The sequence below is a fragment of the Drosophila guanche genome, unplaced genomic scaffold, assembly GCF_900245975.1.
Source record: "Drosophila guanche unplaced genomic scaffold, DGUA_6, whole genome shotgun sequence".
NCBI classification, from domain to species: Eukaryota; Metazoa; Arthropoda; class Insecta; order Diptera; family Drosophilidae; genus Drosophila; species Drosophila guanche.
The window spans coordinates 4,487,686-4,499,737 of NW_022995748.1; the positions used below are offsets into that span (position 1 = coordinate 4,487,686).

Consider the following 12,052-nt stretch of genomic DNA (forward strand, 5'->3'; position numbering starts at 1 on the left):
CGATTTCCATGCAACGAACAACAGACAGAGGCAAGAAGGCAACGCAAAAGTTCGATGAAATGTGTGTGGCATGTGGCATGGGTGCTTGGGGGCAATGGCGCATCCATTCACAGAATGTCATGTCTGCTTGCACGTCCCGTCCTCGTCGCCGTCGCCATCCCGTTTTGTTTTGTTGTTATCATTTGCAGCATTTGAAATGATTTGCAATAAAAGTGTCTGCCACTGTCCATTGGCCACGCCCCATTGCTAGATTACGTGCCACTTCAACTGACGAAGCTGCCACACTGCTGTTGCCACTGCCACTGCTCCTTGTATTCTATTGCTGCCTTTGTTGGATGAGTTGGCACTGGCCATTGTCCTTGCCACTGTCACGTAATTGCATTGGCTTTTGTTTATTTTCGTTGCTTCTTTTTGAGTCCAGTGTCCTCTCTCTACACACACATTTTGCTCTTTTGCTTTTTTACGCATGTTCAGGTGCGGATTGTGCGATGAAGGGGAGCCCAAATGTGCAGGAAAATCAATCAAATATTTCATAATCCATCAAAAGTCTTCGCCCTTATATTTGTGCTTAGAGATATAAAATGCAAAAATGCGCCCCATTTCAGCTTACGCCCACAGCGAAGATTCCTCGTAGTCCACACCCGTGCCGACGGTCTCCGCCGTAGCTGGAAGGAAACCAGAGGACAAAGCATAAATAAACATAGAAGCAACCGGCAGTCCAATGGCCACAATCATAATTCTCGTAGTGCAATAAAAATGCGTGGCAAGTAACAGAATTACTCATAAAAATAAATAAAAAATTTCTGCCTGCCTGCCTGCCTGCCAGCCAGTCTCTGTTCTGGAGTCCTCCTTTTGGCACTGTGCTGTCTGGTGTGCTGCCTGCAATTTCTGGCACATCATTCGGCATTGCCGGGAGCCGTAAATTATATAGATTCTGGACAACATTTGTAGAATTAATGGCATGCAAGCGGCACAGCCGGGCCATAGACGGACCTCGGATCCTGTCCAAAATAAGTGGCATTTTGAAATGGATGGAAATGGATAATGGAAGTGGAAATGATTTCATGTCATTGCAGTTACGTGTTGGTGGAAATGTCAGCACAGCTGCATAGCAGCTGACGGCTCAAAGTTCCATTCGTGACAGTGTCAGACATCCACTCATTATTCCAATTGCAGATAAATTATGGAAATGTATTTCTTTCGCTATAAATCCAAGTCTACATCCACTGGATACCAGTCACAACGCATAGAAAAGACACAGAAGCATCCTAAATCTAAATCTTTTCGTGTTGAGTCTCACAATCGATTTACATTTTATCGAGGGGCTCCTGGGCTCATTATGTTGGCCAATTTTACTAGCACCTAAAGATTTGCAGCCCCTTTTGCTTCTGCTGATTTCATCAGAAAATACATTTCGTTACCTGGAAATTGTATGGCACTGGGAGGGAGGACTGGAGTGTGTTGTGGCAAATTTTATATATCTAAACAATGTGGCGGCTGGGGTCTGAGCGTGTGTGCAAAAAAGATTTTCGACCCCTTATCCTTATCTTGCCACAAATGGTTGATTCCGATTTAAGGCAGCGGCAAGCACAGCCGATATTTGATTTTTTACGACTCTCGACCACTTTTGCCCTTATCCCTGGCCAGAGTCAACGTCAACCCTTTCTTGGCGATTTACTTTCGCTTAAAATAACAATTTCAAATTGGTTTTATGGCCTTGGGCCCGTTCCCCGTTCCCCGTTCCAGTCCATTCCCCTTCCGTTCTATTCCCATTCGCAGTCGCATCGCATTTTGATCGCTTTGCATAAGCGCCTTTCAGCAATTTGCTTTGCCTCCGACCATTTGCTATATGCGGCTTAAAGTCGCCTCCGTGTTGGTACAGTCCAGCCCCCGGGGCACCCCCTGCCAATTCAGAGTCAAGTGCATTAGGTGGGTCGGCAAAGTGCAGTCAAAAGGGGGGGCAACAAAAACTTTTCTGCTGCAGACAATAATTGAAAATGCCGCCAAGCCCAAGCCGACTGGCTGGATGTGTGTGTGTGTGGCCGTCGTGTTTGTTGCCCAACTTCGCTGGCCGGAGTTAAAATTATGTTAATTGAAATTTATGTGCGCTGGCCGGTGCTTAAACTCAAGCCCAAAAACACACACAAAAAATGGCCAAAAAGGATCCTGCGAAATGGGAAACTTTCTCTGTCATTCCACATTAAATGGCGAGCAAATGTAATCCATTTTAATTGTAGTTTTCCATCATGTGTCAAAAACAAATCAATTTCAAATTAAATTTACTTTATTCTGGCTAAATTAAATTTAGGGCTGATTTAAAATAATATATGTTATGCTCTTGTAACTTTTACTGACAGTAAAAGGGGAATAATTCTGATGCTTATCTATTTAAAAATTGAGTTTTTGTGGATTATGTTTGTTCCCGCTCGAAGTTTCTTATTTTCAACTGAAATCTCCCAAAGGTTCCTCAACTTATGCATAAAAGAAACCCTGAAAGTTCTCCGACTTCTTGCCCAAGCTCAAAACATACTGAACACAGCTGAAGGAGTTGATTAAAGTACAGAAAAAGAATTCCAGGAAGAAGGGACCACCGCATATTTGATGCACACTCATTACGTGGTTTCTAATCGGCTGGGCACGCGTCTGCAAATCGAAACAGGTTTGCTGCAATCGGAAATTAATGTATTAAAGATTCAATTAGATTTGAGTAAATCCCAAAAGACCTTACCAGATTTCTCAACTGCCTGGCAAAGCTCTCCTGCCTAGGGTCCATCTGGTAGTCAGCTTCCAGTTTGTTTCCTAGATCAATGCCCAGCAGCTGGAGACTAAGAAGGTGTTCCAGACGAGTCAGACAGTCGTTGCACATGCCTATGAGAAGCATCCGCAGCAGTGGAGCCAGACAGCTGCCCAAGTGTCTGAAGATCAATTCCCACTTCTGGCCCATGTCCAGGCTGTGATTGAATAGAATGCAGTTGACGATAACGGAACAATCGACGACCATGCCAACGATGCTGGAGAAGAGCATACTGGCCACGGGTAGCCACAGCTCCATAATCGCCTGATGTCCATTGCTGACCCGCGCGTAGAGACGGAACAACCGCAGGAGTTTGGAGCGCTGCCCACGACTGGGTGTCCGAAAGCGATGCAGAAAGAGACTAAAGCTGGACAGCCAGGAGAGCAGGAGCAACTGGTAAGCAATGTAGGCACTGAAGAAGATCTCCAACAGCACGATATTGTACAGGAATAGACACATTTGAATGCGAAGGCAGTTGAAGAAGTGCAGGACAGTCATGTGCAGCTCGGCCAAGAGCACGAACAGAAGGTGCAACTGCGTCAAGCAGAGCGGCCCGAAGCAGCGATCGATCAGGGAGTGCAATCGGATGACCTCATTGACCACCCGGACAATGGATCGATTGTAGCCGAGGCTGCTCAACCAGTACAGCAAACGGCCGACGTTCCAGTAGGCCAGCACCATAATAATTATAGTCACGAGACTCTCGAATATCCGTCTGTGATTCCGTTTGTGATTGTCGATGTCCGGCAGAAGTGGTACAATAGCCATGCAAATATATATGGCTCCAAAATAGTCTGAAATGAGTACAGCCAGCTTAAGGATCAGTGCTATGCGTTTGGTCAGCAGTCCACGCGCCCGAATGATCATCTGACCCTGCAGAGGATCGTATTTCATCTGGCCAATCACACAGCCCCGACAGAACAGATACAGGGTCCAGCCGATGCCCAAAACAGTCCATCGAAGGAGCCTTGTCTGCCATTTGCTGCCGCTTTCCGTGTGTCCTTCCACTGGCATTCTCTGATGGACTGCATGGACTGGTCGCTGGTCAAGTGTCGCAGGGTTGATTGGGATTAATTGCTCCCATTAATTAGGGAACAGAAATCCTCTTCTACTTGGAATGACATTCAATTTATTTAACGAGCGAATTACATTAAAAGTATTCCATATCGTATTGAATGAGAAATAAACAGTTGGACAGGATGGAGCCAAACATGGCAGTGGTAGAGCTGCGGCTGATGGGAAAGACCTTCATGACAGTTAACTTCAGTGGATTTCGTATCAGCTGCAGCTGCAGGCTCTCAAACTGCAGGATAGTCAACCAATTAAAACCGAACTTGAGCAATGTATTTGTACCTACAGCTTCTTCCAGGCGGACATCCAGACCCGCTGCGAATAGCGTTCGCTTCTCCATCAAGACGATCGTTTTCTGGTGCTCGTCCAGAACATAAAATGTGACAAACAGATTCAGGAAGGCATCCAAGTAGTAGAAAAAGCACCAACACACAATCAGGGCCAATCTTCTGTAGCTCATGCCAAGGTCCTTGAGACCAAGCTTGACAATGGTGTACCCAAGGTAACCAGTGCCCACCGTGGAGAGATAATACCCCGAAAAGACCAACAGGCCCTGAATGGCGTATAAGTCTCGAATGTGTTGTACCATGGATTGCAACTTTCCTTGAAGACTGGCTATCGCCTCCACTCTGTCGGCCAGGGAGCAGCACCTGCAGATGAAGACGCCCCTTCGCGGCGGCCTGTGGCTCAGCCCATGCGCCTCGTCGATCACCTCACGGAGCTCCCGATTGAGCAGCAGGTACCGGGCACGGATGAAGAGCATGACAAAGCTGTGCTGGGTCACGGCCAAGTTGAGAATTGACGTCATTGAGTAGACTAGAAACTGTCCAAATAACATGCTCAAGTCCACGTTACTGTCCAAAGCATCCAGGCTGATCCACACTTGGATGCAGTCCGTCGCAATGGCAATGCAAAACTTTGTCAGTATTCCTCGTCGGCACATCCGCTTCACCTCGGGGCGCTCCAGGTACAGGCGAAAAAGGGATCGGGACAGCTGCATCACCTGTCGTCGCATTAGCCATTGACTGAGCAGCGTTATAAGGCCAGCGGATATCCTCAGGCCGCTCATCAGAACCATGACGTACTCGTGCAACATGTTGACATTCCCGAAGATCACTTTAAACTGGGTCCTCCCGTACCAGTGGAAAACCAGCAGTGTGGGAAACATCAAACCAACGAAAATCGCATAGAAAGTGCTCATTTTTGAGGTGTACGCACGACCGGTTTTCCAATCGAAGTCAAAGTTACTTACGCCTATGAGATGTCCATAGTAATAAATGCTTTTCAGGACGAGACTAGCCCATTCAACCATTTTGGCAAACTGAAAGCCAACTCTATGCTGCTCGGCGTCCCGGCGACGAACCCAAAGCAATAATCAATATCGTGTTTTTAATGAGCCTAATGCGCCGACAGACAAGAAGATTTTTGATAAGATGGGATCGTCCGTCGAGTATAAAGGTTAATAAAGCAGAATTTTTAGGGGTCATGTGTTGATGACCTTAAGTGGGGTAATTTGGCAGCTACAACTTTCTATAAATTTATCTCTTCTCCCTTTATTCCAGAGTTATATTTATAAGTCTATGTGCATTTACTTATTGACAAGTAGTTGGTAGCGAATTAATTCTAAGAGTTTATATTTTATGATGATGAAATGAAGTAACTATGTAAACACATATGTAGGAACATACATATATAAGAGAGAGTTTGAGATATGAGAGTATGCATCGGTTAGCGACAGAGCACATCAACAGCAGTAGCAGCAGGAATAACGGCAGAAACGGCAGAGAGCGAACACAGCAGAGGAGAAGAGCAGCAGAAGCAGAGTAATAAGATGACAATCGCAGCGCATTGCAAGTGTCAAGTTTTGTACCGCAAGTTTCTGAAGCCGCCAGCAGAGGAAGCGAGACTCATTCAAGGGTGGGTAGCGAGAGCGAAAGATCGAGAGAGCGATAGCGAAGGCGAGCTTCAGAGTGCGCGAGTGTGACTCATGCGCGAGAGAGCGATAAGAAAAGAATAGAAAAGAAAGGAAGACACGAAAGAACGGTTGTATAGAACGGGTACAGTGGGCAGTGCAAATAACGAACAAAACACATAAGTGACTATGATTTAGAGACAACCATATATTATTAGGCTGGGAAGCCAAACAATATCCGCCTCTTGTACTCGTTTAGAGCTCGACCCGACTTGATTATCATTTGAGTGATACATTCAGAAATAATTTGATATGCTTCCAGGCATCAAAGTTCCAAGTTACCCCGATAATAACTTATACAGAGAGGGAACCTCCTGAAAGCCTAATTATACACCCCAGGCCATAAAGTTTCCTTGCAAAACTTTACCTACGAAACATGCAGCTAATTTTACTTTGGGAATATTTAACACCTCTACTCCGAAGTAAATTTAAATTCAATTACGTTTGCCAATTAGTAATCAATTTTGTGAAATCCATTACTGAAATGTATCACCACAAGGCAAACACCTTGTCCTTCAGTCCCTAATGGGTGGATGCGTCATTCAGCTTAGCTTTTGTCGTCATAAATCAAAATGTCGCCACAATTAAAGTCCACACGAAGGAAGTTTCCACACACGAACAGACAGGGACAGACAGGGACAGACAGGGACATGCATCCACAATGAATCATCGAATGAGTGGGGCGTAACTGGCGGGAGTGAACAGCGTGACCACCATTCGTATTGCATTTCCGTTAGTTATTCATGGTCAATAAGCGCAGGACAACGAGGGAGTGAAAGTCGAACTCTTTATTTGAAGCGTTAGTGGAAAAGGGATTTTGTGCAGGTTCTGGGCATTTGTGTAATTTATGGATTTATTCCAGGTAGCGCATTATTACGCTTTATCTATTCGATTGTAATTTAGTTTATAGATTTAAATTAATTTAGCGGCCGTAAAGCGAACACAGTGCTGGCTAAAAAACTGCTGACACGCTGGCCAGTGGGTGGCTGGATATTTACTGTGCAGCGTAAGCATGTGCGTGGCACTTTTATCAAATTTACGCTTATTGCATTTTAATTAATTATAAACAGGTAATTATGGTAAACAGACTGGCACACAGCCAAAACGGGGCCCATAAATCCGGGCTTACAACATTACCAATTTACGAGCCAAGTGCCTTAACATTAAAGTGTTGCCCTGGGAGTGCAGCCCCCAGGAAATACTCGCACATATAAAATTAATTTAAAACCTATTACAAAACCTTACAACCTCTCTCCTGCTTACCATTCAGAGACACCTCCTCCCCGCTTTACTGTCATTCAATGCCTAAATGTTTCCGCAATACATTTTTGCTGATAATGGGTTGGTTGGTTTAAGGGTTTTTAAAGACATTGCTTTATAAACGATTGCTCTTCCAAAAAAGTGTGGCCGTGCGAAGACGGATTAAAGATTTGGTACAAGGAAAACTACCGAACGCTGTAACTTCGCCGCTTTATCATAGTGTTAATTATTTACTTCCAGTCGTTTGTCTTTGATACTGCCAAAAATTGATGAACGGAGCCTAAGTAAATCCATTAAGCTTCGACAAATGTCAAGCACACTCTTAAATTTAGAAGCAGTAAAATATACGCGATGGCTTAACCAATCCGTACTCTCCATTTGTCGTCTTGGACACCTTGTAGTCTTTCAGGTGATCCATCGAAATTTCGGACTCCCTCTCCTGCTCCTGGCCAGCTGCTGCAGTGTTGGCCTGGAAGTCCTTTCGCAAGCGAATCCGCTTCGCAAAGTACTCAAAGCTGGCGTTGCCGTACTGCTCGAGGCACTCCTTGTAGATCTGACCGTAGCGGGAGTACAGTTGCCGCTGCACCACCGGGTACCAGGCTTCATTTTCCATCCAAGACTTGCGCGTCTCTTCGGCTCGGCTGGCCACGCATCGATGATGCAGCAGCTGGTCCGTGAATATAATTTGATCTTGCTTCATTTTTGTAGGCGTTTAAAAGTCAAACAAAAACTGGAACTGTGTGTTAGAAAGTAAATTTAAGTGTTTGAGCAGAGTTAACTACGATTAAAGCTACAGAAAACCAACAAATCTTAACACAAAATATAGATTAAATCTCATATCTCACATTCTACTCCCAGCCAATTTAAGTGGTCCACAAACTTTGGTGCCTCATCATAGTTCAACCAAAAAGGAATAACTTCGCCCCAGGCTTCTTGTGACAAAGGGAGATCTTCGACAATTTATTCATCCATTTGTTTGCTTCTTGTAAAATGTAATTTCGATTTTGAAGATAGATGCCACAGGGCAAACTCCGGACTAAGAAGGACAGGAAACGAGGAGCTGCCGTCAAAGTGGCCCAATGCAAATGCTTTTGCAGAAATGGAGGCAGGGCCAGTGCTCAGCGGAAACGGAAATGCGTTTCCTGTTCAATTGAAAGACAAAACCATTGTTTGCTTGTCCTTTTCTTCACTTATTTTATTTATCATTTTCATGTTCAGTTTTACAAACTAAATTTCTGTCTTGAACATTTGATTCTTTCTTAATTACAAAAAAAAATGAGGAAAAATAAATGTGAACAAAATTTAATGGTGAAGGATAATGGATAATGCTGGAAGGTTTAGTTTACGATATTTTCCTTAGCTAAAAACCAATCCAACAAGAGAGGTTCATTTTGTTTCACATTTCTCTCTTGTTTGAATTCAAATTTTGATTTGGTTTTGGTTTTTCTGGGTTTATGCTATCCCATTTTGTTTTTAATTTACAACACGCACAAGATTTGCTTAGATTTGAATGGAGAATATGCTTATAGAGCTGTTCAGCGCTTCCTTCTGCTTAACATCTAATGACATTCGAGTTGAAACTCCTCTCTGGCTATGTACAGTTTACAGTAAACATTCATTTTGGCTAATTTATAGGAAGGAGTACTGCCCCGCCCGGTCAATCAATGCCAAGCTGCCAGTGGCCCAGTTGGCTATCAAAGAAATGCCCGAGATACTCGTGCTGCTGGCCATTTGTTCCCTTTTGGCCCACAATCGAACCAACGGCTTTGTATGCAAATGAGCCGCGCCAGGCCAATGGATTGCATTTCTCACACGCCAGGCCCCAGACATGCAATCCCCTCACCAGCACTTCCTTTCCCTTCCCTGTGCCTTTTTCGCGGCATGAGTCATGAACTGCTGTTGGCCTCTTGTTTGTTGGCTGTTTAGTTTGTTTGGACTTGAATGCATTTAATGCGGTTTGTTGCGCATTTTCGCCCCATGCATGTCTGTGTCAATTTTCACCAGTTTTTGGGCATCAACTGCTCGAGAGTACGGGCAGAACCTTATCCCAGGTGCCTCTGACTCAGCTCAAGATAAATTAGCATAAGCCAAAGGATTAGTATCATGCATGTTGCTAATTTCACAAGGGATACATTCATGCCAACACTTATAGAGGGGTGACTCAATGTGGAACGGGTGTAAAAACATTCATCAAAGAAGTTAAAGTAATTCAACTTTTTGTAATAGCAACATTTTGGATATGGTCATTGCACCCTAACAATATTTAGTTATTAATCAAATAACTTTAAACAGATGGAAGATAGGCATGATAAGCTCCTACAATCAGAGCTAACAGCTTCCAAAGTGTTTGAAGATTATTTTCGTTTTTTATTTGGATTCATTCCTTCTGGAACTCTATTTCTCTTTAACATTCTGAAGAAGTTCTTGCTCCAAATTACAATTGTTGGAAATTTTAAAAATTGTTTTCATAGGGAAAGAACATTTCCAATTGCAATGGGAAGGCCAAAGTCCACAGAGGAGCCATTCAAATGGGTTCCGGCAGCTTTGCACTGATTGATTCAATTACTTTCAGGCATACGCCCATTATTCATAGTACATTTAGATCTATTTCCTCATCGAAACATTTGCCAAATTCGAAAGTTTTCAACTTTTACAATCCATGGCTCCTTCACGGCTCTTTCTATGTACAGCTTTCTGATCAAATTTTTACTATGTGTATATTTTGGATTTCTTCGAAGAGTTTTTTGAATATTTTGATATTTTACTTGATTAAAATTAGTTTCGATTTGTTTGCTTTACAGTTTTCTTACACTTCCGTTAGGGTCTTAAGTTAGTTGCTCTTATAAGTAAATGCAAAGTTTCTTTTGGGTAAGTTTTAGATGTGATTTCATTTGCGGATCATTGTGCAATCGATGGATATTTTTTACAATTGAAATGTAAGTCGCTTTTGATATGCCCGAAAAAGGTTGATAAAATACAAAGGAAGGAGAGGAATGGAATGGAGAAGTAATCGAATTAAAAAGTTTTCGCTACTCGTATAATATTTTATTTCCCTCCTTTTCAAAATCAAGAAAATATCACAAAAGATTAACGAATGTATTTCTTCTTATCTTGTCTCAAGTTTTTTGCCTAAACAACGATTTTTTCCTTACAATAATAATTGCCTAAAATTATGCATAATTATATACAGTTTCTTAGCCTCTGCTTAAATGCTCGAGTTGAGTAGTTTTCCATTTCCGTTTCCGTTTCCGTTTCCGTTTCAATATTTCATTCAATATTGAATATCTTCCTCTTGCACACACACACATCAATTGAATTTCGAATTGAACCGCCGGTTAGGATTGAATTTATCTTTTCATTTGTCGTTTTCTTTGAGATTTTGGCATAGGATATGTTTAGCTTTTCCACATTGACTAGGACTCAGCTGCTGTGCTAGTTAATATGCTAGTATGTATGTCTCCCCTTCCCCGGATTTCTGTTCAGAGTCTCAGCTTAGGCCGAAGATAGTTAACTCGCCCTCGACCAGGGCCAGGTTCGGAGCAGCAGAAGCAGCAACATTGGAGGCAGCAACGACACGAGATGGGAGGGTAGCCGTGACCCAGCGGCACCTGCAAAAAAGAGATTCAGTTAGTGGTGTTCGTGGGATAGGGACTCAAAGTTTGGGCTACGGAATATACCAATAGTGCTGGATTTGGCTGCCACCGTTTCGCGGGATTCCAGGGCCGGTGCTCGCTGTTGACGATCGCTTTCCACACTCTCCTCATTGCTCTGCAAGTACAACGAGCTGATCTTGGCCACGCACTGCAATGATTCACATGAAAATCGTTAAATAAGTCACCTTTAGAGTAAAGTTCATGTGTGCCACTTACCTTTAGCTTCATATCTCCGTGCTTAAAGTGAAAAGGTCGCACTCGAAACTCCAAGCCGAGGCGCGCCATCTCCAGTCCATCCCGATTGACCACTATCTTGTCATACTGCCTCAAATGTGCCTTCTGCACCGGCTCCCCATTGATCAGCCAGCTCAGGTGGCACACCGGCTTGGACGGCGACGAGGTGCAGTTGACGCGGACAGTGTCCCCAATCTGGTATCGCGGCTGTCCGCCGGTTATCTTCGGGCCATGGTTGGGTGTCACTGGAAGAAAATATATATAACATTAGGGATATTCAATTGGGTGGGTGATCTCCTCTCCTCATCCTTGACCATCAAACCTAACCCTTCCTTACAAACATTGATGCTAGACATTTATAATTCCCCCACTGTTATGATTGTTTTCTTAAGCTTTCGTTGGGCTGCACTTCAATTAAATTTAGCCTGAATCTACCTTCGTCTCACGACTATCACCCACAGCCTGGAGCCAGCTCCTCCTCCTTGTCAGTCTCGCCCAAGCTAAGTTATTTAATTTTAATGAGCCGGGGAAATTGAATGTTTTGCTAGAGCCGAGCTAGCTGGCCATTTCGTGATACGTTTTATTTAGCCAGAGACTGCCTTCCCCTGCTTTCTTGTTTTATTACTTTATATGCAGCAACGCTTATGTGCCCCACTGCCCCACAAGGATAGATGGCAGTGGAGCCTGCTCGGCATTCCCAAGATTTATGTAGAGATTTGTGGCAGGCAGCCAGTGAGCGAAAGGGGTTGGGAATCTTCCGAGTGAAAGAAACTTTCTTTGGGTCTCACGAAATGCTTATTCAAAGTTTATTTGGCCATGTGTATGTGTGTCCGTCTGTCTTGTTCTGTTTCCATCTGTGCGTGAATGGATGTGTGTTTTGGTCTGTGTGGGTGGCTGAGAGTTGTACAATTTTTGGGTGAGCTGAGCGGGCCATCTGGCCAAGAACCCACATCCAAACAAGTGCCCCCGTCTCATGCCTTTTGGGCATATTTTTTGTGCATAACAAAAACAAATATTGGAAGGCCACAGGGAATATTTGTTTTCATAAAATACTCTTTAAAATGTACA

General features: G+C 43.7%; 4 protein-coding genes across 4 annotated transcripts in view; all 4 read right to left on the reverse strand.

Moving 5' to 3' along the window:
* Positions 1-606: 606 nt before the first annotated feature.
* LOC117583957 (uncharacterized protein CG31750) lies at positions 607-3,808 on the reverse strand. Its single transcript, XM_034272659.1, has 3 exons — positions 2,729-3,808; positions 2,490-2,664; positions 607-665 (listed from the first exon to the last, which is right to left on the reverse strand). The coding sequence occupies exons 1-3, from the start codon at positions 3,806-3,808 to the stop codon at positions 607-609; spliced, it is 1,314 nt and encodes a 437-aa protein (XP_034128550.1).
* A 136-nt stretch (positions 3,809-3,944) lies between these two features.
* LOC117584664 (putative gustatory receptor 36c) lies at positions 3,945-5,177 on the reverse strand. The gene is made up of 2 exons (XM_034273692.1): positions 4,152-5,177; positions 3,945-4,097 (listed from the first exon to the last, which is right to left on the reverse strand). Exons 1-2 carry the CDS (start codon positions 5,175-5,177, stop codon positions 3,945-3,947), a joined length of 1,179 nt encoding a protein of 392 aa, XP_034129583.1.
* Positions 5,178-7,293: 2,116 nt separating this feature from the next.
* Positions 7,294-7,852, reverse strand: LOC117584212. The gene has a single exon (XM_034272980.1). It carries the CDS (start codon positions 7,795-7,797, stop codon positions 7,426-7,428), a length of 372 nt encoding a protein of 123 aa, XP_034128871.1. The 5' UTR covers positions 7,798-7,852; the 3' UTR covers positions 7,294-7,425.
* Positions 7,853-9,852: 2,000 nt separating this feature from the next.
* Positions 9,853-12,052, reverse strand: part of LOC117584532 — a 33,205-nt gene continuing 31,005 nt past the window's right edge. Inside the window, exons 4-6 of the mRNA XM_034273482.1 lie at positions 10,967-11,229; positions 10,775-10,898; positions 9,853-10,705 (exon numbers count right to left, since the gene is read on the reverse strand). Coding sequence (XP_034129373.1) covers positions 10,605-10,705; positions 10,775-10,898; positions 10,967-11,229 — 488 coding nt within the window. The 3' untranslated portion in view covers positions 9,853-10,604. The remainder of the gene's footprint in view (positions 10,706-10,774; positions 10,899-10,966; positions 11,230-12,052) is intronic.